The sequence below is a fragment of the Vidua macroura genome, chromosome 22 (assembly GCF_024509145.1).
Source record: "Vidua macroura isolate BioBank_ID:100142 chromosome 22, ASM2450914v1, whole genome shotgun sequence".
Lineage (NCBI taxonomy): Eukaryota > Metazoa > Chordata > Aves > Passeriformes > Viduidae > Vidua > Vidua macroura.
This window is the reverse complement of record NC_071592.1, coordinates 1319780-1341318: the sequence shown is the minus strand read 5'-3', so window position 1 is coordinate 1341318 and position 21539 is coordinate 1319780. Positions and strand designations below refer to the sequence as shown.

The following is a 21539-nucleotide window of genomic DNA, read 5'->3' as shown; positions in this document are numbered from 1 at the left end:
TCAGTATAAATAGTTTATTAAAGAAAATAGCAAATTACAGTTCTGTGAACAATCAACAGGGGAGAAGTGTTTTTCAAAATAGACATTTTTGGATGACTGTGTTTGAAGGGGCAGGGGATCCCATGAGATGTTCTGGGAACACTGGGAGGGGGGAAAACATAAAAGCACAAGGGTTCTGCAAGGACTGGGGTGACAGGAAAGCCTCAGCCCCTGCACAAATGCCTGGAAATGGGAACAGGAGTGGGACAGAAGTGCCAATGACAAGGAGACAACAGAAGACAACAGGTTCAAACATTAAACTGTGACTGAAACTCTTCTAAGCACTACAGGGCAGGGAGGACTTTGCTCCACGTGTGCAGCACCTTGGTCTCTGGGCTGAGGTCAGTGAATGCTCTCAGTGAGTTTTTCAATTCAAGGAAATGTACAATAATCCAAGTGTCAAACAGCCTCTTGTGACTTAATGCTGTGAGTGCACCTTTATTTCCCTTTTTCTGTTGGTTTACATTTCTCTCACCATTCTTGAAGGACAGAAAATAAAACACCAGAAAGACACAGAGTTATGCAATTCACACCCAACACAAACACAAAGGAAGGAGCTGAACTGGCTTCTACAGTTGGGAAAGTGACACTGAAAACCTCTAAATCAGTTTGAAGACATTTTCCATGAGAAATAAGAGAATTTTCCTATTTGTGACCTGATCAATGGTTCACTCAGCACAGGCTCTCCTTTCCCCACATCCCCCTCTGAAGTGTCTCTCCCTTGAGGTCTGCTCCTCAGGGGAAGCTGAGGTGGGAAAGTTTGGCACTTCCTGGAGGGACAGCAAAACCTCTCCAAGTCTGTGGGTTCCATGAGTGGTGTGGGGGACAGAAGAGGTCACAGAGGGGCTGCAGGTCCCCTGATGTAGAAGTGCATAGAAGAGTCCCAGCTGAGCACTGAAAAGGCCCAGCCTGAGATGAGGTTACACAAACACCGAGCCAGGAAATGCTCCTTCCCCCAGGCAAGCTCCAGGAAGCACTTACCCAATCCCAAAGTTTTCCAGACCAGTACAAATAAGAAAGGTGAAATCAAAAAAGTATTTGGAAGTGTCAGTTTGCTCCTGCTGTGTCACAAGACTCAGGTGTAAACTGGAGTCACTTGATCTTGGCCAGTGCTGCTGCTCTCCTCTCCGTGTTCTGGAACAAGGCTCGGATCAGGCTCTTCACCTCAGCTGCTGAAAATGCCTCTGCCAGAGGCCCCTTGCCATCTGCCCACCTGGATGGGAGACAGGGAGAGCTCTGTGTCACCAACCTGCCCAGAAATGGCACCTCAAACAAGCCTCCAAGGACCTGTGCCAGCAGCTGATCCTGACCCTTTCCTCTGGAAAAGGAAAAGCAAAAGGAAAAGGGAAGTTCCTGCTCTTCCTCTGAACTCCAGCTCCCTGGCACAGGTCTGGAGAAGCAGCTGGAAAGGAAAACACCTACTGATCCACGATTTCTTGGAGGTTGGCCTGCAGGATGATCATCAGCTCCCTGAATGTCATCCACTTCTGCACATAGACTGGAACCTCCTCTTGGTACTTCTTATTTTTGTCTTCTTCAAGCAGAGGGGTGAAAACTTGGGGTCCCTCCTCCACCATGATCCTGCAGAGTGAGTACAGCCTGTCTGCATCCTCTGCAGAGATATCCTGGAATGGGGAAAACATGAACAGAGCAGAAGTGAGCTTTATTTTTGGAGTGCCAAGTGAAATGAAAAATTGGGATTGTGAACATTTCCCGTGGACACAAGATTGTAACTTCTGTGTGAATGAACTGCTCCCCTGAAATGTGATTTTGGGGAGAGTTTCTGGAGGTGACAAACGCTGTCCCCAGCACCCCCCATGGCTGTTACCTCCAGGGCAGCAATCCTGGTGACAATCTCTGCCAGGGCAGTGTTCAGTAAGGCCCCCATGGCCTTGCAGTACACGTTCACAGGGAGCACATCCTGCCACACCATGCCCAGCCTCCTCAGCTGGTGCAGCACCTGCAAGGCAACAGCTGAGTGAGACACCACACAGAGCCCTGGGAAAGGCACCAGGGGATCAGGTGAGTGCAAATGGGGAGAAACAATGGAGCAATCCTGCTAAAGACACAGCCCAGGACAAAAACCCCTTAACCATCACGTCAGAAAATAGATTTTTTAGCAGTTGCACAGATGTCAGGGCTGAGATGCCACACTGCACCCTCCCCAGGATACCTGCAGGCACTGGGATGCTCTTTCTCTGCCTTCCTCACCTGCTTTATGGCTTTATTTGCTGCACAGTAATTCTCCTCGTCATCCATATTGGAAAAATTCCTGGCACTCGAGAGCCTCTCCAGGATTTCTCCCTTCTGCACTCGCATCTGGGCCAGAAAACACTCCATCCCTTTAGGAGCAAAACAAGCAGAGAGAAGCAATTAAACAATTACTATATTTGCTCTGCCTATTTATGACTGTAAGTGCTGAATAATGAACTTGCCATCATGTTTTATTTTTAATCAAATTTCCAGTCTCCAAAGAGTCTCCCAGAGCCAGTTTAACCAGTGAGCTCTTGTGCAGCTTGCATTGCTACCACACTGCTGGAATAAAGCAGGGTAGCAGAATGAATTGTGGATGCCTCCTGTTAGCTCACACAAACTTATCTCTGAATTCATTTCTGTGGAATAACTAATGAAAATATCAAGGGACTGAGCAGCAGATCCCAGAACACAGTGCTACATCTTGCTGGGTACTGAGCTGTTCTTGGGACTAAGCTCACAAGAACATCTGGGTTTCAAAGAGCCAAAACTTCCTAAGTCAGAAAAAGTTTCTGCCACTTGTCCAAAAACCACCAATCCACTGCTGGCAGTGTGAGCAGCCACAGCTCCAGGAAACCTGGCAGCAAGTGCCAGGGTGACCTCCCACGTGACCCACATTTCCAGAGGGGAAGGTGGGGAGTTACCTGTGGCAAGCACATTTCTCTCTCTCTCAGGACTTTTTATTGAGGTGCACAGAGAGAAATGAAGGAGAAAACAATTTCTATTTCTGCTCCTTGTTTTTCTCTTGTGGAATGTGTTTAGAGAATTGTTTACCTAGAGTGAACACTTAGATCATGGTGGATTGTTTGGGCCTGACAGCCAATGGGATCCACCTCTGTCTGGGCTCTGGAGAACAGGGTCACGAGTTGTGAGGAGTGAGATATGATAGTTAGAGAAAGTAACATGTAGTATTTAGTATCTTCTTTTATATAGCATATTAACGTATTATAACATAATTATAATAAAGAAATCATTCAGCCTTCTGAAATGGAGTTAAACATCATCATTCTTCCCATTGGGGTCACTAACACCTACAACAGTTACCCAGCCTCCTGAAGGCAGGCACCAGGTCCATGTTCATTCTTCCCATTGGGGTCACTAACACCTACAACAGTTACCCAGCCTCCTGAAGGCAGGCACCAGGTCCATGTTCATTCTTCCCACTGGGTTCACTAACACCTACAACAGTTACCCAGCCTCCTGAAGGCAGGCACCAGGTCCATGTTCATTCTTCCCATTGGGGTCACTAACACCTACAACAGTTACCCAGCCTCCTGAAGGCAGGCACCAGGTCCATGTTCATTCTTCCCATTGGGGTCACTAACACCTACAACAGTTACCCAGCCTCCTGAAGGCAGGCACCAGGTCCACAAAGGTGGCAGCCCCGTTGCTCAGCACGCTGGTGCTGCGGTAGCGGAACTGGTGGCCCAGGGTGAGCAGGTGGTGGGCGATGTACATGCAGTTGTTGTGGTGGATGGCAGCCAGCTGGGGCAGCTTCTGCAGGTTCTCCCTGGCCCAGCAAGAAGGGAAAAGGAGGAATGGGTTTATTAAGAGCTGGTTCTGTTAAAAAAAAATGGTCGTGTCTATCCCAGAGAAACGCATGGTCCGTCAGCAGATGGTGCTAGCAAGGCCTGACTGATGTAAAACAGAGTAAAAACATTTAACCTCTCACATCCCCACAGGAACTGGCAGGAAAAGTCTGAAATGGCACTGAGGCATTTGAACCCTGTGTTTTCCCACACTGTTTCCAGCCGTGGACTTTCAAACAGGAATGTATTTTGTTAGAGCAAAGTCGCAGTGAGGAAAAGGGACCGAAGGTCTCTGACAGGATTGTGAACTTTCCATCTTCACTGCTGCTCTTTTTTTTCACAGGAGAAACATAATGAAAAATCTGTGCATCAGATATGAGGTCAAAGTTATGTGGCTGGAAGCAAATACATCTGTGTGAGAACTTCACCCACACCCTTGATCACAAGATTAACAACACAGAAGCTCTCAAGTACCTGCTTTGCACAGGTATGGTTTAATTAGAGACTGAGCAGTTGATTTTTGCTGATGGAGTTGTAGTGGACAAGTGGGACTGTTCCAACAGCAGTATTCCCCCTCAGAAGAGGAAATAATGGACACACTCACCTGTGGTATGTGGGCACTACCTCATAGAAGAGCTGGAAGATGTTCCTGACGCAGTCGAAGAGCTGCACGCAGCTACAAGGAAAAGAAGGCTCATGTCAGCCTGGCATTAATGTCCTGTCCACAGCTGACCCTCAGCCTGCCCCACAACAAGGTTTTATGAGCAGTGAAGCACTGGCACAAAGAGGGGATTGTCAGGATCAATGACAGCACTGTCAACACTCTGGAAAACTCTCAAAGGCTGCGGTGACCTTGAGGTTCAGTGTGGAAGGGCGATCCCTGAAAGCCCAGAACAAAGGGGACACTGTCCCTGCCCCTCCAGGTGTGCAGGAACACTCAGCCCTCTCTCTGCCCCTTGAGAGCAGCTGTTACCTGGGCAACTCTGCTGCTTCAGGGCTGTGGTTAAAGTTAAGTTTATGTGGATCCTGTTTGTTTTCCCCCAAGGGCCCTGCCAGCTGCAGGGCTGGAGTTCTTTGCTTTCACCAGCACAAAGACAGCAAGAACTCTGCTCACACTGAGGCCAGCACTTGGTTTTGGCAAAAAGAGATGGGTTTGATTTTTCTAAACAATTGATTTTTCTAAAAACCTGAAGGAAGAGCCTGCAGCAGTGTCAGTCTCCTGCCCAAACCCAGGGATACATCCTCTAGCCAAAACAAGAGCAATGTCTGAGTCTAATTTTTAGCATTTTCTGTTCTTTAAAGTTCTTTAAATCTATTACCAGATGCTGGGTGTTGCTAGAGGCTGACACACAAGTTACTAAATAAATAAGTACTGCTTTGATAAACAATGCTAACTAAGGAATGCCAAACAATTCCTACCAGAGGTCCGTGCTGGCTGTGGCCTCCAGCAGGGTGTGGTAAGCCAGCTCCACGAGCTGCTGCACGGAGCAGCTGATGCGGCAGGTGGGCAGGCACAGGGTGAAGGGGCTCAGCCTGCTCTCCCTCCCCACCTTCACTGTGCCATTGTGCAGCAGGCTGGAGGCTCTGTGCACTTTCACGTGGTCTCCTGAGCCAGGATCAGGCAGCTCTGGGAGGGCTACGCTGGAGTCGGGTGTGATCTAAGGGAGAGCAAGAGAGAGGCCATCAGAACTTGGAGCTCTGAAAGGAGAATCTGCAAGATTAAAAAGCACTCAGTGGCAGAGGTTTAAGACTCGAGATAAACACAACACTGCAGCTCTACTAAAAAATATTTAGAGATTGTTTTCCAGGTGGAAAAACTCCATGAGGCATCCCCAGTCACCTTCACAGTGTTGTGTATTTCTGAGGTCATCAGGTTCCTGGCTGCCATGATCACGTCCTGGCACTTCTTGTTGGCAAAGTGGGAGTCGACATTGCAGGCGTATTTCAGCAAGGCAGTCGTGTCTTCCTTCAAAAACTGCATCTTCTTCAGGGCCTTCTCAAACTCCTCCGTGGACTCGATCACCTGAGGAGAGCAGATGTGTTCTATGTTAGCAGAGTCTCCAAAAGTCAGGGAACAAAGTTAAATAAGGCCAAAAGCAAAGGATGAACGAGGTTTTGGAGAGCATTAACCACTGGAATGCCATCCCACTGGAGTGCCTGGGCTCTGTGCTCAAACCTGAGGGGCTTTTTGGGACCCACCTCTTTGTACTGCTCCAGTTTGCTGCTGTTGGTTGGGATGGAGTTCACCAGGCAGTTGTGGATGAGGCAGTCTGAGAGCTCCTCCCAGATGAGCTCCCCCAGCAGCTCTGCCAGGGTGACTCTGCCTTCCTTTCTGCCCTCCCCAGGCTGCTCCAGAGGCACACCTGCATCCCAGAGAGGAAAAACAGATTTTAATACAGCTGCTTCCTGGGCCAGACCCTCCATCAGTTCAAAAGCCTTCCCTCCACTTTCCTTGCACATAATGCTGATTGACAATCAGATATTCTAGAAAACTCCCATTAAATGAACAAGGTACTGATCACAACTAACTCCAGAAGAGAGGAGCTACATACTTAGCAGGTGTTTGTGCAGAACTTCAAACACCAGCTTGATCTTGTCAAACACCTCCATAGGAGAGGACTCGTCCAAAGCGAGCTCCTGGGACCTGAACCTCAGGATGAACACATCTGGCTGCTCCTCTGGCACTGCCTCCAGAGATGGGTGTGAGATCAGTGGCTTCAGGATGTACTGCAGCAACAACTGGCCTGAGGAAAGGGAAAAACAGAGGTTTTCCAACAGCAGATTGCTCCAGTGAGGGCCAGCCCTGACCGTTCTGGATTTGGAGACTGCAAGAAGTGGGAGGAATAATGCCTTGATCAGCTCTATCAGGGAGATACTGATGAGGTAAAACCCTTCAAGCATCAGGCTATGAAACCACATAGTCATAGATCAAAATACACTGAATTGTCAGGAAAAGAGAAATAATTCCAGGTAGGTAATGGGAATGAATATTTTCCTATCAGTAAGAGCTACAGCATTCACCTCAGTGGGAAACACAAGCCAGGAGAGGAAGAAGATTTCCAGTGTCCTGCTGGAGTGAAGTGGCTCTCACTATCCACGTTAAAACAGGCCTGAAGTATCCCCCCTGAGCCCCTGGGGCTGTTTCTGGGGTCTGTCTTACCAAAATCCTTGAGCTTGGAGTGCAGCTCTCCCAGCACAGCCAAGGCCTGCAGCACGGCAGCCACGGGTGGGACAGCAGTGTCCTCGTCCTGGGGTGGCACCGTGTGCAAGTGCAGCTCTGAGAGCACCAGGGCCTCCAGGCTGCTGCTTCCTGCACACAAAGCACACCCAGGGCTGTCACAGGGCACAGCAGAAGCAAAGATCTACCCCTCTCCATCAGCCCAACAGTTTCACTGCATGTCCCACCTTGCAGGTGAAAACAGGCACTTCAGTGGGGCACAAAGAGTGAAAAAACCCCTGTGAGCACCTTTGGAAGGGGGAAGCTTCCACACAATGAGCTTCTGCCACTCCTCCCCGAGATGGTAGATCATGTTCTGTGTCTGCACTGTGAGCTCTGTGCCCAGGGCCTTCAGGATCTTCAGCTCAAAGCCCCTGCGGGACTCCAGGCTCCTGAGGCTGCTCCGTGCCTGGGGGAGAGCAGACACAGCTCGGGTAAGCACTGCCCCTGCCAGGGAAAACCATCTCTGGAACTCACCCAGTGATTCAGCACCCTGCCCAGGGGCACTGGTACCTGCTCCAGCTGCTGAGCTGCTGTCACATACTGCTTCTCCTGCAGGGCAGAGTTGCACTCCTTGACAGCTGTATCAAACTGCAAAGGCCAAACACACGTGGGTGTCACTGCAGCTCTGCTCTGACACTGCAGACACCCAGATCTGTAAGGTGCAGACACTACCCAAACCTGTAAGCTACAGACACTCACCCAAACTGGAAAGTTATGGACACTCACCCAAACCTGTAAGCTGCAGACACTCACCCAAACCTGTAAACTGCAAACACTCACCCAAATCTCTAAGCTGCACACACTCATCCAAATCTGTAAGCTACAGACACTCACCCAAACTGGGAAGTTACAGACACTCACCCAAACCTGTAAGCTACAAACACTCACCCAAACCTGTAAACTGCAAACACTCACCCAAATCTCTAAGCTACACTCACCCAAATCTCTAAGCTGCAGACACTCACCCAAAACAGAAGGCCAGAACAATGCCTCCCACTGAGAGCAGGATTATTTTGCTCCCCCTCCTCACCTCCTGCAGCTTTTTCAGGACACTCAGGACCAGCGTGTCCCTCTCCAGCTGCTGCTTCAGCTCTGTGAACTCAGCAACAGCGACGTTCAGATCTCGCTGGACCTAAAACAGCAGCAGCTTTCAGTCACTGACAGCACTGGTTAGCACACACATTCTCCTCTTAAATTTCACTCATTTATTTCTGTTCACAGAATGATTTGGTGAGGAGGAAAAAACTCCATCGTTTTTATTGCTGTGTCCCACCCCCTGCCCTGTCCTTCCCTCTTAAGGACACTGTGACACACCTTTCCACCCACACAAGAGTGACAAGCCCTTAATGCCAGCTCTTAATGTACACCCTGGTGTCACCTCAAGGCATTCTTTGGGGCTGATATCACCCAGGGATCCCAGCCACAGAATCACAGAACCTCCTGAGCTGGAAGGAACCCCCGGGATCATCGAGTCCTGCCACAAACCCCAAAATCCCACCACAAAAGCGCTGTCCAGACACTCCTTGAGCTCTGGCAGCTTTGTGGCTGTGACCAAACACCCCACGACGGGGTGGGGGGGCTCCAGATTGGGGTGAAATGGAGCAGAATGTCCCCCTGGGAGTCACCTCGTTCTCGATGCCCGCCTTGAGCACGTCGATGTTGCTGGACAGCCCCTCCACCTGTGCCACCAGGTCCTCTGCGCTCTGCATGCTGGGCAGGAACTCGCCGTACTTCTTGTTGATCATGGTGCACACCTCTCCCTGAGCACAGCCAGCAGCGGGACAGCGTCACCTCGGCGGCACAGGGACAGGATGGCAGCACGGGCTGAGAGAGCCTGGCAGGGCTGGGGCACCCCGGCATGGAGAGGGCCGGGCACCCCTGACCGGGACTGGGCACCCCTGACCGGGGCTGGGCACCCCTGATCCAAGGCTGGGCACCCCTGATCCAAGGCTGGGCACCCCCGATCTGGATTGGGCACTCCTGACCAGGGCTGGGCACCCCTGATCGGGACTGGGCACCCCTGATCGGGGCTGGGCACCCCGGGATGGAGAGAGCTGGGCACCCCTGACCACGGCTGGGTACCCCTGACCGGGGCTGGGCACCCCGGGATGGAGAGAGCTGGGCACCCCTGACCACGGCTGAGCACCCCGGGATGGAGAGAGCTGGGCACTCCTGACCGGGGCTGGGCACTCCTGACCGGGGCTGGGCACCCCTGACCACGGCTGGGCACCCCTGACCGGGGCTGGGCACCCCGGCACAAACCAGGGCTGAAGACCAGGGGCTGAACCAAGGCTGGGCACCCCGACCCAGCTGACCCAGGGCTGGACACCGGCTCCAAACCAGGGCTGGACACCGGCCTGACCCAGGGCTGGCCACCCAGTCCCCACCGCCTCCGCCGCAGCGCCGGCCCCGCGTCTCTCCCCGCGCCCCCTCCGCTGCCCGTCCCTTGCCTTGAGCTCCTCGACGCGGCGGGAGAGGCGCCCGACGCGGGCTCCCAGGTGCTCCTTGTCGAGCCGGCCCGAGTGCGCCAGCACGGCCGCCACCAGCGAGCCCGCCCGCTCCGCCATGGCTGCGCGCCCTACGGTGGCCGCGAGGGACACGGGACCGCGGCGCGGAGCTCGATCGGGGGACCGCGGGTTCGAGACTGCGCGGGGACACCTGGAGATTGGGGGGATCGGGGAGTGCGATTATGGGGACATGGAGATGGAGGGGATCGGGGAGCGCGGTTATGGGGACACCCGGAGATGGGGGGGATCGGGAGTGCGGTTATGGGGACACCCAGAGATGGAGGGGATCGGGAGTGCGGTTATGGGGACACCTGGAGATTGGGGGGATCGGGGAGTGCGGTTATGGGGACACCCGGAGATGGGGGGGGATCGGGAGTGCGGTTATGGGGACACCCAGAGGTGGGGGGGGATCGGGGAGTGCGGTTATGGGGACACCCAGAGATGGGGGGGGATCGGGGAGCGCGGTTATGGGGACATGGAGATGGGGGGGATCGGGAGTGCGGTTATGGGGACACCCGGAGATGGAGGGGATCGGGGAGCGTGGTTATGGGGACACCTGGAGATTGGGGGGATCGGGGAGTGCGGTTATGGGGACACCCGGAGATGAGGGGGGATTGGGGACTGATTAATGGGTCAGGATAAGGGGTTAAGGGGTCTGGGGGATGCTGTGGGATCTGTGGCTGCTGCAGGGTCCTGTGGGTGGCGTGACCTGTGGCTGCTGGAGGACACCAGTGGATGCTGAAGGTCTGTGGCTAGCGGGGACCACCAGTGGACGCCAGGGGTCCGCGGCTATGGGGGACCAGTGGCTGCAGGGGGACGTGGAAATTCTGGGGACTCCCCAGCTCTGCAATGTTTCAGGGGTCCATGGCTGCGGGGGACAGGGAGATGTGGGGGGGCTCAGTGGCTCTGCAGGGTTCCGTGGGTGCTGGGGTGAGGAGGCAGGCGCCGAGCCCCTCATCATCCTCGGGGGAGGGAGGAAGGATCAGCCCCCGGCATCCGGCACCTGACGCAGCCCGGGCGGGTGGTGCCTTGTGGTGAGCAGCTCTCCCACGTCCTGCGAGCGGGGACAGAGCCAGCAGGGCCGTGCCATGCCGGGGGGAAAGGCCCTGAGCGCCTGGGCACTGCTGGCCAGCCTGGCCCTGGCCAGCTGGGGGGTCCGAGGTGAGTCCAGAGGCGTGGGGGTCAGCGGCCGGACACTCGCCGTGCTCCCTGGACATGCTGGGAGGGTGCTGGGAAAGGAGCCCCAGGGCTTGGTGAGGTTTTCCACCAGAGAAGGTTTGAAATGTCAGTGGGGAAAAAGGAATCAGGAGGGTGCTGGGAAAGGAGCCCCAGGGCTTAGTGAGGTTTTCCACCAGGGAAGGTTTGGAATGTCGATGGGGAAAAAGGAATCAGGGCAAGGAGGACGGGGCAGCTGCTTTGCCCAGAGTTTTGTTTTTTTTTTTTTGGGACAGCCTGATGTGATGCTTCCTCCCCACGAAGGAGCTGCGAGCTCTGCACTGCCGTGCATCACTCAGAGGTGAAGCTCTCTGCTCCCTTCCCCTTGCACAGGGCAGATCTACGTGAAGGAATTCAGTGGGAAGGTGTTCCTGGAATGTGTGCGAGCCCAGGGCAGCAAGAACATCACATGGTGGAGAGATGGGAGCACCGTTGGACACGAGGCACAGCTGGACCTGAGCGGGGTTTATGACGACCCCAGGGGCCTCTACGTGTGTGAGACAGGAAGCAAAAGGAGCAGCCTCCAGGTGCACTACCGCAGTAAGTGTTGCACACCTCTGCTTTTCCAGAGCCACAACTGCTTGGAGTTTTCACCCAAGCCAAGTCGTGAGGGAATTTCCCCTCATCAGGGAGTGTCTCCACTGGTTTGCAGCAGGTTCCTCTGCGTGTGGTGTCGCCGTGACAGCTCTGCAGCCCCGTTTAGTGCCAGCGCCTGCTCCTCTGGCCCCACACTGGCTGTGGGGGACATGTGGCAGCTTGTGCCCCTGCCCTGGGTGACACGGCAAAGCCAGCTGCTCTCCGTTGGACTGGCAGAGCTGGCTGAGCCCTCTGGATGTGCCCCTGCCCTCAGTGTCCCTGTCCTTTTGGGCTTGCAGTGTGCCAGAACTGCATCGAGGTGGACGCTCCCACCATCTCGGGCATCGTCATCGCGGACATGGTGGCCACGCTGTTCCTGGCAGTGGCCGTGTACTGCGTCACTGGCCACGACAGGGGACACACCTCACGAGGTGAGGGACTGGAGCAGCCCGAGGGCTGTGCCCGGCACCGCTGGGGGCTCTGTGTGGCACCCAGGGGCTGCAGCCAGCTCTTGGGTTTGTTTGTAAATGTTCCCACCTTGTCCATGGCTCCCCTGGTCCCTGAGCTTGTCCTTCTTTCATCCTTCAGCTTCTGACAGGCAGAACCTGATCGCCAACGAGCTCTACCAGGTGAGTGTGGGGGTACCCCAGTGTGGGGGGACACCTTCAGCACCCCTATCTGTGTGTGGGGACACCTTCAGCACCCCTGTGTGTGTGGGGGGACACCTTCAGCCCCTCTGTGTGTGTGGGGACACCTTCAGCACCCCTGTGTGTGTGTGGGGACACCTTCAGCACCCTTGTGTGTGTGTGGGGACACCTTCAGCCCCTCCATGTGTGTGGGGACACCTTCAGCACCCCTGTGTGTGTGGGGGGACACCTTCAGCACCCCTGTGTGTGTGTGGGGACACCTTCAGCACCCCTGTGTGTGTGTGGGGACACCTTCAGCACCCCTGTGTGTGTGGGGACACCTTTAGCACCTCCATGTGTGTGTGGGGACACCTTCAGCACCCCTGTGTGTGTGTGGGGACACCTTCAGCACCCCTGTGTGTGTGTGGGGACACCTTCAGCCCCTCCGTGTGTGTGGGGACACCTTCAGCACCCCTGTGTGTGTGGGGACACCTTCAGCCCCTCCATGTGTGTGGGGACACCTTCAGCACCTCTGTGTGTGTGTGGGGACACCTTCAGCACCCCTGTGTGTGTGGGGACACCTTCAGCACCCCTGTGTGTGTGTGGGGACACCTTCAGCACCCCTGTGTGTGTGGGGACACCTTTAGCACCTCCATGTGTGTGTGGGGACACCTTCAGCACCTCAGTGTGGAGAGAATGTTGCCAAAGGCTGACCCAGCTCGCCCTCCCAGGGCTGGGCAGGTTCAGTTTGGGTTCATCTCCCCTTTTCCCCCCTGCCAGCCCCTGGGAGAGCGGGAGGATGAGCAGTACAGCCGGCTGGCTCCCGCCCGTGCCCGCAAGTGAGGTGGGAAGACTCCAAGACTGCCTTCATCAGCGTGCTGGTTTGGCCTGGAGGCCCCTCCAGGATGGGCTGCTTGCAGCCCTGTGCTCCTTCCACGACCTCTTGCACGTCTACATTCCTGCCATTAAAGATGAGCCTGTCCCACAGGCTCCCTGCTCCATCTGCTGTGTCCAGCTCCTGGGGAAGGCACACAGGGATGGGATCTGGGCACTGGGAAGGTGAACATGGAATGGGATCTGGGCACTGGGAAGGTGAACATGGAATGGGATCTGGGCACTGGGAAGGTGAACATGGAATGGGATCTGGGCATTGGGAAGGCACACAGGATGGGATTTGGGCATTGGGAAGGCACACAGGATGGGATTTGGGCACTGGGAAGGTGAACATGGAATGGGATCTGGGCACTGGGAAGGTGAACATGGAATAGGATTTGGGCACTGGGAAGGTGCACAGGGATGGGATCTGGGCACTGGGAAGGTGAACATGGAATAGGATTTGGGCACTGGGAAGGCACACAGGATGGGATCTGGGCACTGGGAAGGTGAACATGGAATAGGATTTGGGCACTGGGAAGGCACACAGGGATGGGATTTGGGCACTGGGAAGGCACACAGGGATGGGATTTGGGCACTGGGAAGGTGCATAGGATGGGATCTGGTCATTGGGAATGCCAGGTCTCCACTCCCCAGCCCCAAACAGAAACAGCTCACGTGGTCTGAGTCCCCAAAACGGGGCACAGACACCAGACAGGGCCAGCCAGTGTCACCTCACCCTGAAGGACAAAGAAACACCCCCCTGGTGCAGGTAAGCACAGAGGCAGAGCTGTTGCCACTGGGTGGGTGCTGGTCCAGCTGTGTGGGATGGCTCTGGCTGGGGCAAACTTCTACATGGATGTACCCCAAAAATGGGGTAGCAGCACTGGGGTGTAGGAAAAATTAGGAGTTTTTTAAAGCAAAATTTAGGCCCAGAGCACTCCAAGCTTCTCCCAGCCCAGGGGAGAAGGCTGAGCAGGCTGGCTTGAAGGGTGAGAAGGTGGCCCTGAGTGGGTTTGGAGCTGCTGGGGGTTGGTGCTGTGTGTATCTCGCCATCTCCCCGCTCGGGCGTGGGGGCTGTTGTGGTAAAGGAGCCCAGCTGTGCCTCTAAACCGCATCCTGGAGCTGCTGGGCTGCACCTCCCCTCCTGCACTGAGCGCCCCCAGCCCTGCTCGGCTGCTGCTTCCTCTGCTCGGGGCTGGCTCGGCCAGGCTTCCACCTGAAACAGGCAGCAAAACATCCCACGGGCCCTTCTGAACCTGTGCTGCTCTGCGGGGCCCTCGGGGGGTTTACTGATTTCTGGGGGTTTTACTGATTTCTGGGAGTCTTACTGATTTCTGGGGGTTTTACTTATTTCTGGGGGTTTACTGATTTCTGGGGGTTTTACTGATTTCTGGGAGTCTTACTGATTTCTGGGGGTTTTACTGATTTCTGGGGGTTTACTGATTTCTGGGGGTTTTACTGATTTCTGGGGGTCTTACTGATTTCTGGGGGTTTACTGATTTCTGGGGGTTTTACTGATTTCTGGGGGTCTTACTGATTTCTGGGGGTTTACTGATTTCTGGGAGTCTTACTGATTTCTGGGGGTTTTACTGATTTCTGGGGGTCTTACTGATTTCTGGGGGTCTTACTGATTTCTGGGGGTTTTACTGATTTCTGGGGGTTTACTGATTTCTGGGGGTTTTACTGATTTCTGCAGGTTTTACTGATTTCTGGAGGTCTTACTGATTTCTGGGGGTTTTACTGCCTTCTGCAGGTTTTACTGATTTCTGGGGGTTTTACTGATTTCTGGGGGTCTTATTGCCTGCCTCTGTTGCTTTGGCAGCAAACCAGGCTGTGAAGGGCACAGCGGGGCCAGGGCAGAGGCAAATCCCCCTGGGAAGGATCCGCTCTCAGCCCAGGGAACAGAAGCAAGTGGAGGCACTCGGGGCAGAAATTAAACTGCAGGGAAAAGCTCCTGGCAGCAGCTGGCTCTTCAGGAGCTCAGAATAAATCCACGGGAGCTGCTCCGTGCTGTGCCTGGGCCTGGGATCAGGCTCCTGGTGGCAGGAACCCCCAAGGATCCACCCTTGAGCAGGAGCAGAGAGAAGTGCGAGGGGAAAAGGAGACCAGGACCCCGCAGTGAGGCTGCAGTCCTTTAATGAGAAGGAAATCTCTTGCCAGTGTGCTCATTTCTGTGCCCTGCTGGCAAAGCCGAGCACACCCCAGGGTGGGACGGCGCGTTCCCTGTCCCGTGGCTGCCTGGCTTAGCCCAAAACGCCAGCAGAGCTGCAGAGAGGTGGCCACAAGCTGGGCAGAAGCGTTCACCCCAGAGCTGCTGGTCCCAGCCCGCCGTGCCGCGATCTCAGATGCCCCTGGCTCCCAGGCCCGCGTACACCTCCCGCTGGCCCTTGCGGATGGGCTGTGGGAAGAGCAGAGGTGTCGGGCTCAGGAATCCCTGCCCGAGCCCTCACAACGCGTGGGGAGGAGCAGAGCAGAGCAGGGGCAGCCGCTGCCACGCAAATCCCCGCGGCAGCAGCGGGGACAGGGGCTGCGCCCTCGGCCCCCTTTTCCTCCGCTGCCAGCAGAACCGGGAGCTTGGCTGGATGCTTCTTCAAGGGGCTGTCAGCCCCGGCCCCGGCTGTCCCTCCCCCAGCAGCAGGGATGGAAAGGGACTGTCCTCACCTCATAGTCCGGGTTTGGGACAGGGGGAGGACGCTGCGTCTTCTGACCTGAAACAGAGGCACGGAGAGGGTGAATCCTGCCACCAGGGGCCTCCAGGCTGATCCCAGCCCCTGGCACAGCACCGAGCAGCTCCCATGGATTCATTCTGAGCCCCTGAAGCTGCCAGGAGCTGCAGGGTTGGCTCCAGCACAGGTTCCTGTGTGTGGGAAGCTTTGGCAGAGCAGCCACCCCCAGCCCTGCCCGGAGAGCACCCCTGGGAAGCAGGAGCTTTGACTGGAAGCTCGTGGGGAGCAGAGGATGCCCCGTCCCACAGTGGGCATGAAGGTTTCCCTGGCTGCTCAGAGGGTGGCACGGGCAGCAGGGAGGTCTGCAATGGCTCTCACCCCGTGGCCGACTGTCCCCGCCGGCGCTGGCTCGTCCCTTCCTGCCTCTGCTGAAGTAGTAGACCAGGATCAGCACCCCCAGGGTGACGAGGAGGTCTGCAGTGATGATCCCTGCCACGGTCAGGGCGTCCAGCTCCTCGCAGGTGGCACACACTGCAGGGGAGGAGGGCAGGGGGGATGCTCAGGGCTCGCTCACCCGAGGGCTGGCACAGGGCTACGGGCAGCTGGCAAGGGGAAAAGGGCAAACTGAGGGGGAAGGGGAGAGTCCTTCTGCCAAAAATGGGCTCTGGGACACTTCCATTGCCCGCACAGAGCAGGAATGGCCTCGGCAGCAGCACGTTCACCCACCCCAGCGCTGGAAACCCAGCGTGAGCCCCCGAAAGGTGAGGGGGCTGCGCTCACCTCTGGCATTCAGGTACAGCTGGCTGTGCTTCTCGCTGCCCCCCTCGGTACGGAAGGAACAGCTGAGGTTGGCAGGAGTGCTGTCATGGTCCCTCATAATGAACTTCCTCTCCTTGGTGTCCTGTGCTTTCCCAGCCAGCTTCCACTGGATGGCCTCGTGCTCAAAGGGACACGTGATTGTCACCGTGGTGCCCGAAATCTCCACCAGGAACTCCCCTTGGGAAGACGCGCCAGTGAGAAAGGAAACCGAGGGCAAAAGTCAAATATTTCTACCTGATTTTCAGTCTTTATGTCCCGCTAAATACTAAAGAGTGCTGGTAAAATTCACTTACCCTCCAGCTCTTCATCTGCAAAACAGAAAATAAGGAGTGTTAAAAAATCATCTCACCATTGCCTCACAGTGTTAGAAATGCCCAGCCCTGGTAATAATTCGTGACCAATTTCCCCAATCAGTAAGAACACTGTCAATTAATGAACAGTGAGTTTTTCCTATCCTGCAATATTTACAAAATTTAAATCTTTCTATTTGACTTTTATTCCTCACTTTTGAGGCATATTTGGGGGTTTTAGCATGATAAATAGCTAAGGACGGCAGTAAAATACACTTACCCTCCTGAGCTGTGGTGCCAACTGCAAAAAAACGAATAAGAAATGTTAAGTAATTGAGCTTCAGATATCACACACCTTTCCTACTCCCAGGACATCCTTTCTGAACTCAGCTGCTTGAAAGAGTTGTTTATAGTCCCACATTCGTGCTGAAACATTCTGCTGGTGGGACAGGATGTTGCTCTGAACTTGGAAGCCATTTTCAACACAGCCTAACGCAGAATAGAAACTTGACTCATTTTCCAACCCAGCTCAGAAAAACGGGTTGTTATTGCAAGATGCAAACCCCAAAATTCTGCTTTATTGTCATGGAGCAAACACTGCTGGAAAATCCTGCTAAGAACCTCTGTCCTCTGCAAGAGAACTCGCCAGAGAGTGGAGCCTGACGTTGATTTAATGCTGTAAAACACTTTATTTGTGTGGTTTTTCTGCCTTGTAGGAAACAGCTTGCTCCATGAGAGGCTCTGGAGCTGGAATATTAAAGAAAGAGGTTTTAGGAGGTGTAAATCAGATTTGGGATTTCCTTTAAAGGCATTTGTCCTTTTGCAAAAAGTAACATAAAAAAGCGATTGCAGATTTGAATTCCACAGGCAGACGACTTCCCCGGAGAGAAGGTGACGTGATGGTTTTTATTTTACATAGATGCATTTAAATCTGAAAAAAAGATTGATAAACTGATAAACCCCGATTTCTATCTTCACAAGCGTTGATATTTGCAGCACTTTGGCAGAGTAGTTGGAGTGTTGTAACAGCTTTTAATGGACACTTCTCTTTCCTCATTACTGGGTTCTTTAGAGCCTTTACAGGTACTCTGCACTTCATCCTAAACCATCCTAAACCATCCTAAACCATCCTAAACCATCCTAAGCCATCCTAAACCTGCCCAGGTGGGAGCTGCCCTGATCTCCCACCAAGCCTGAATCACTCACCCAGCACCGCCAAACGTTTTGAGAAAAGTGCACGGGTAAAGGATAAAACCAAAATTAGGAGCGTGGAGCCTTACAGCTCACACTGCACCGAGCTCCAGCCCAGCTGCCTGAGGTTTGGGGACTCACCTGCACACAGGAGGAGCCCCAGGAGGGGCAGGCACTGCTCCAGCCTCATCCTCGTGTTCCTCCTCCTGCTGCTCCTCTCCACCACATCAGACTGGCATGGCTGTGGCAGGAAAGAACACGGTGGCTTTTCTAGAAAGAGTCCCAGGATTGTTTTTCCCAGAATTGCTACCCACCCGAGCAGGGCTGAGGGACTCACTCTTTCCAGAGCAGCCAAGGCAGACCCAGACACGTGAAATAAGCCCAGGTCAGGAAGTGCGGAGGCTCAAAATGCCTTCATGGGACGTCACCACCAGCCAGGGGTGGCTGCTCTGCTCTGCACCAGCTCTGCAGGGCTCGGCACAGCTCCTGCAGCTGCCCTGGGAGCAGAGGAGAGAGAAACGAGCCAGAACCAGATTGGCCATCAGGACCTTCCCAACAGCTTCTCAAAGTGAGAGGTTGAGAAGCTGCAACTGCGGCAAACGACTTCACGAGGAGCCCCAGCGTGGTTTGGGTGGGAAGGGACCATAAAGCCCATCTCATCCCACCCCTGCCATGGGGGACACCTCCCACTGTCCCAGGCTGCTCCAAGCCCTGTCCAGCCTGGCCTTGGGCACTGCCAGGGATCCAGGGGCAGCCACAGCTGCTCTGGGCACCCTGTGCCAGGGCCTGCCCACCCTCCCAGGAAACAATTCCTGCTCAATATCCCATCCATCCCTGCCCTCTGGCAGTGGGAACCCATTCCCCCTTGTTCTATCCTCGTTCTATCCCTGCTGATGAAGAGCCCCTGTCAGGTCCCCGTGAAGCGATACGCGGAATAAATAAATCGACTCCACACCCTGGGTAGTTATGAGGTGGGTCTGTATTGTCAGCACCCAGCACAAGTGAGATATCTCTCCAACACTTGTGCCCCGAGCCTCGGTCTGACCCACACCTTTATTCCCAAAGGTGCTCCATATGAAATACACTGCACAACTTTTCCGTGCCTGTCCAACCCCTGGCCCTGCCTGGGCTCGCCTCTCACACTGAATAGGTCCAGGCCCTTCTGGGCACGCCTGGTTTGCTCTGGTGGTCGCACGGGGGTCTCTGGGTGGTCCTGAGGCTGAAGATTGTGGTCTTCCTCATGACTGACCTTTTGAACTTTTCCTCTCTGCGCGTGCACTTTTGGTCCTTTGGTGCTGATCTGAGTACGTCTGTCAGTCCTGATAGGCTTGGAGACAGAGGAGCTTCTTTATCTGGGTCCTTTGCCTCCTCTGCTATTGCTCTTTATGCAAGAAGCTTCAGGAGTTTGCATTTTCTTATGCCCTTTGTATCAGGCAGAGGTTTCTTAAGTAAAAGGTTAAAATTCAATACATACCTCTACAAGCTAAATTATAAATGCTTCATTCATTTTGTTAACTTAACTCCAAAAATCTCTGTTTCACCCGCAGGTCCCTTCAGGCAGGTTGGAATGAAGGAACCGGGAGCTCCACCCAAAGCTGAGCCCCCAGAGCCCCTGCACGGGCACAGAACCGAGGGCATCGCTCCCTGCCCATCCCCTCTGCGGGGCCCTATCCCTGCCGCATTTTTGGGAGGTTCTCCCGCTCGGGCGCTGCCCGTGGAAGTGGCTGGCCCCACTAGAGGGGGCTCCTGGCCCGGCCAGCGCCGCACGCAGGGGACGGTCCCTCCCAGCCGGGGCTTGGGGCACGCACAGACCCCGCGGGACCGGGCCGGGGGCAGCCCAGGCTCTGTGCCCGCAGGGGTGCTGGCAGGGACGGACGGGGATGCCGCTGTGCCCCATTTCCTTTATTGCGGTGCTCTTTGGCCGTCAGGGCTTTCTTTTCCTTATTTACGTTTCAAGCGGAGCATCAGAGAGTTTAGGTTACTGGTGAGTGTGCCAGGGACGTGGTCTTCTATCAGAAGTTGGAGTCCACGTGTTTTGGAGGAGGATGAAGATTAGCAAAAGTCTGCAGGCAAAGGGGCTGCTCCCAGCCCTGTGCAGAAACAGGATTAGGAAGTGGCAGCAAATTGGCTGCTAAACGTTAAACACAACCTGAACAAAGCCCCAGAAGGAGGCGATGTGCTGGAATTGTAATTGAGCGGAAATCTGAGGGGACGAAGTGATGAAGGGCTAACACGGGACCAAATCTTTCCGGGGAAACGGAGATCCTTGGTGTCCAAATCATTCCGGGAAAACGGAGATCCTTGGTGTCCAAATCATTCCGGGAAAATGGGGATCCTTGGTGTCCAAATCATTCCGAGAAAACGGAGATCCTTGGTGTCCCGGAGGGGATGTGTTAGCACACACAGGATTCCCTGCTCTGTTCTGGGCACAATCCAGGCAGCTGGCGGCCTCAGTGATTTTTTTTTTTTCCCATCACCAAATCGCTGAAGGGACACCCCTCCCAAACACCCGGCGGTTCGGGCACCCTGCCCTTGCACCCCTGCAGAGGAAATGGGCACCAGGCACAACTGGAATCCGTAACCTGGGATGATTCTTGGGGCGGGATGGGGAACCAGACACAAACGCAGCCGCTCGGCACAGACGGATAATGAGACGATTGGCTCTCGCAATTAAGGGATGACTATTGTGCGAATATTAAGAGAAGCTTTAGTGATGTGTAGTTAAGTTATTGTAGTTTAGATGTGCTCTGTTCTCCCCACAGTTACCTTTCCCCCCGCTCTGTATTGCTGCCAGCAGACAGCCTGGGGTGTCCAGGACAGGTAGAAAGAAGGTGAGCACATGTGCCCCTTCCATGGGGCAGCTGGGAGTGGAAAAGCTTGCTGCTGGGGGGTGGGCATGACAACCCCTGACCCTCCAGTCAAGTTACAAGCAAGCAATCTCCACCAAAAAACAGCAAAGAAAAGCTGGCCGGGAGACTTTGGGAGGGGCCAGGGTTGGCTGAGCCAACCCCCAGCGGTATAAACGACTGAGCATCCATCCTGAAGACGAGCCAGCCACGTGGTAGAGAGCCACAAAGGCAATTCCCAGCGCTGCGACTTTTTCCTCATTTAGTCCTTTCGTTGTGTTTTGTTAAGGTTTAATAAAGCCTTTAAAGTTTTTGAAGGGAGCAGCTGTCTCTCACACACCCCGGTGATTTATGGCCCTCGAATGCAGACATCCTCATTTTGCCAGCACACAGGCTCAGGCTGTTTTCACACTCTCACCACTGCCACGTGCCGACTGCAGAATGTTTTGTGTCCCACGGAATTTCTCACTTATGGAATATGGCCGGGCTGGACCCATTTTCCACCGGATTTTTCCCAGAACTTCCCAAGCACCAGGCTCCCAAACCTTGCTTACAACCAAGGAAAGTTCAAATCACTTTAGGGTAGGCGTCTGTGTTTGGTGGGACGTTTCCATCCTCTGGGTGAGGGCCCGCAGTGCGGCCACGGATTGTCAGTTTTGGGCTGCTCTTTTTAGGATCGTTTGCAGGTTTTTTTTTGCCGAACAAATGGCCCTCATTCCTTCGAGCCACCTATGAGCACCTCCAGGCAAATGTTCTTTTACCTCCCACAAGAGGGGAGTGGTTTCGGGTGGCGGCTGGGAGGAGGAATGATTGCAACACCAAAGAGCAGGGGAATATGGGAGGGAGAAGAAATTAATCTTACCTTGGGAATCGCGCTGATTTAGAG

At 54.5% G+C, this 21539-nt stretch overlaps 3 protein-coding genes across 4 annotated transcripts; 1 reads left to right on the top strand and 2 right to left on the bottom strand.

Moving 5' to 3' along the window:
- ZW10 (zw10 kinetochore protein) lies at window positions 1-9613 on the bottom strand. Of its 2 annotated transcripts, none has more exons than XM_053997119.1 (16): window positions 9492-9613; window positions 8667-8801; window positions 8072-8173; window positions 7552-7629; window positions 7288-7447; window positions 6982-7131; window positions 6374-6565; window positions 6021-6184; window positions 5662-5844; window positions 5241-5479; window positions 4426-4497; window positions 3624-3802; window positions 2251-2381; window positions 1868-1999; window positions 1462-1664; window positions 1-1252 (listed from the first exon to the last, which is right to left on the bottom strand). In XM_053997119.1, the coding sequence occupies exons 1-16, from the start codon at window positions 9606-9608 to the stop codon at window positions 1132-1134; spliced, it is 2358 nt and encodes a 785-aa protein (XP_053853094.1). In that variant the 5' UTR covers window positions 9609-9613; the 3' UTR covers window positions 1-1131. The 2 variants fall into 2 exon arrangements, with proteins under 2 accessions (XP_053853094.1, XP_053853095.1); XM_053997120.1 differs by having other exon boundaries at window positions 3633-3802.
- A 996-nt stretch (window positions 9614-10609) lies between these two features.
- On the top strand, window positions 10610-12930 carry LOC128818060 (T-cell surface glycoprotein CD3 gamma chain-like). The gene is made up of 5 exons (XM_053997068.1): window positions 10610-10709; window positions 11097-11303; window positions 11639-11770; window positions 11928-11968; window positions 12746-12930. Exons 1-5 carry the CDS (start codon window positions 10637-10639, stop codon window positions 12806-12808), a joined length of 516 nt encoding a protein of 171 aa, XP_053853043.1. The 5' UTR covers window positions 10610-10636; the 3' UTR covers window positions 12809-12930.
- Window positions 12931-14979: 2049 nt separating this feature from the next.
- LOC128818053 (T-cell surface glycoprotein CD3 epsilon chain) lies at window positions 14980-18234 on the bottom strand. The gene is made up of 8 exons (XM_053997062.1): window positions 18145-18234; window positions 17949-18048; window positions 16897-16917; window positions 16620-16634; window positions 16288-16503; window positions 15886-16038; window positions 15503-15549; window positions 14980-15239 (listed from the first exon to the last, which is right to left on the bottom strand). The coding sequence occupies exons 2-8, from the start codon at window positions 17995-17997 to the stop codon at window positions 15183-15185; spliced, it is 558 nt and encodes a 185-aa protein (XP_053853037.1). The 5' UTR covers window positions 17998-18048; window positions 18145-18234; the 3' UTR covers window positions 14980-15182.
- Window positions 18235-21539: the final 3305 nt, after the last annotated feature.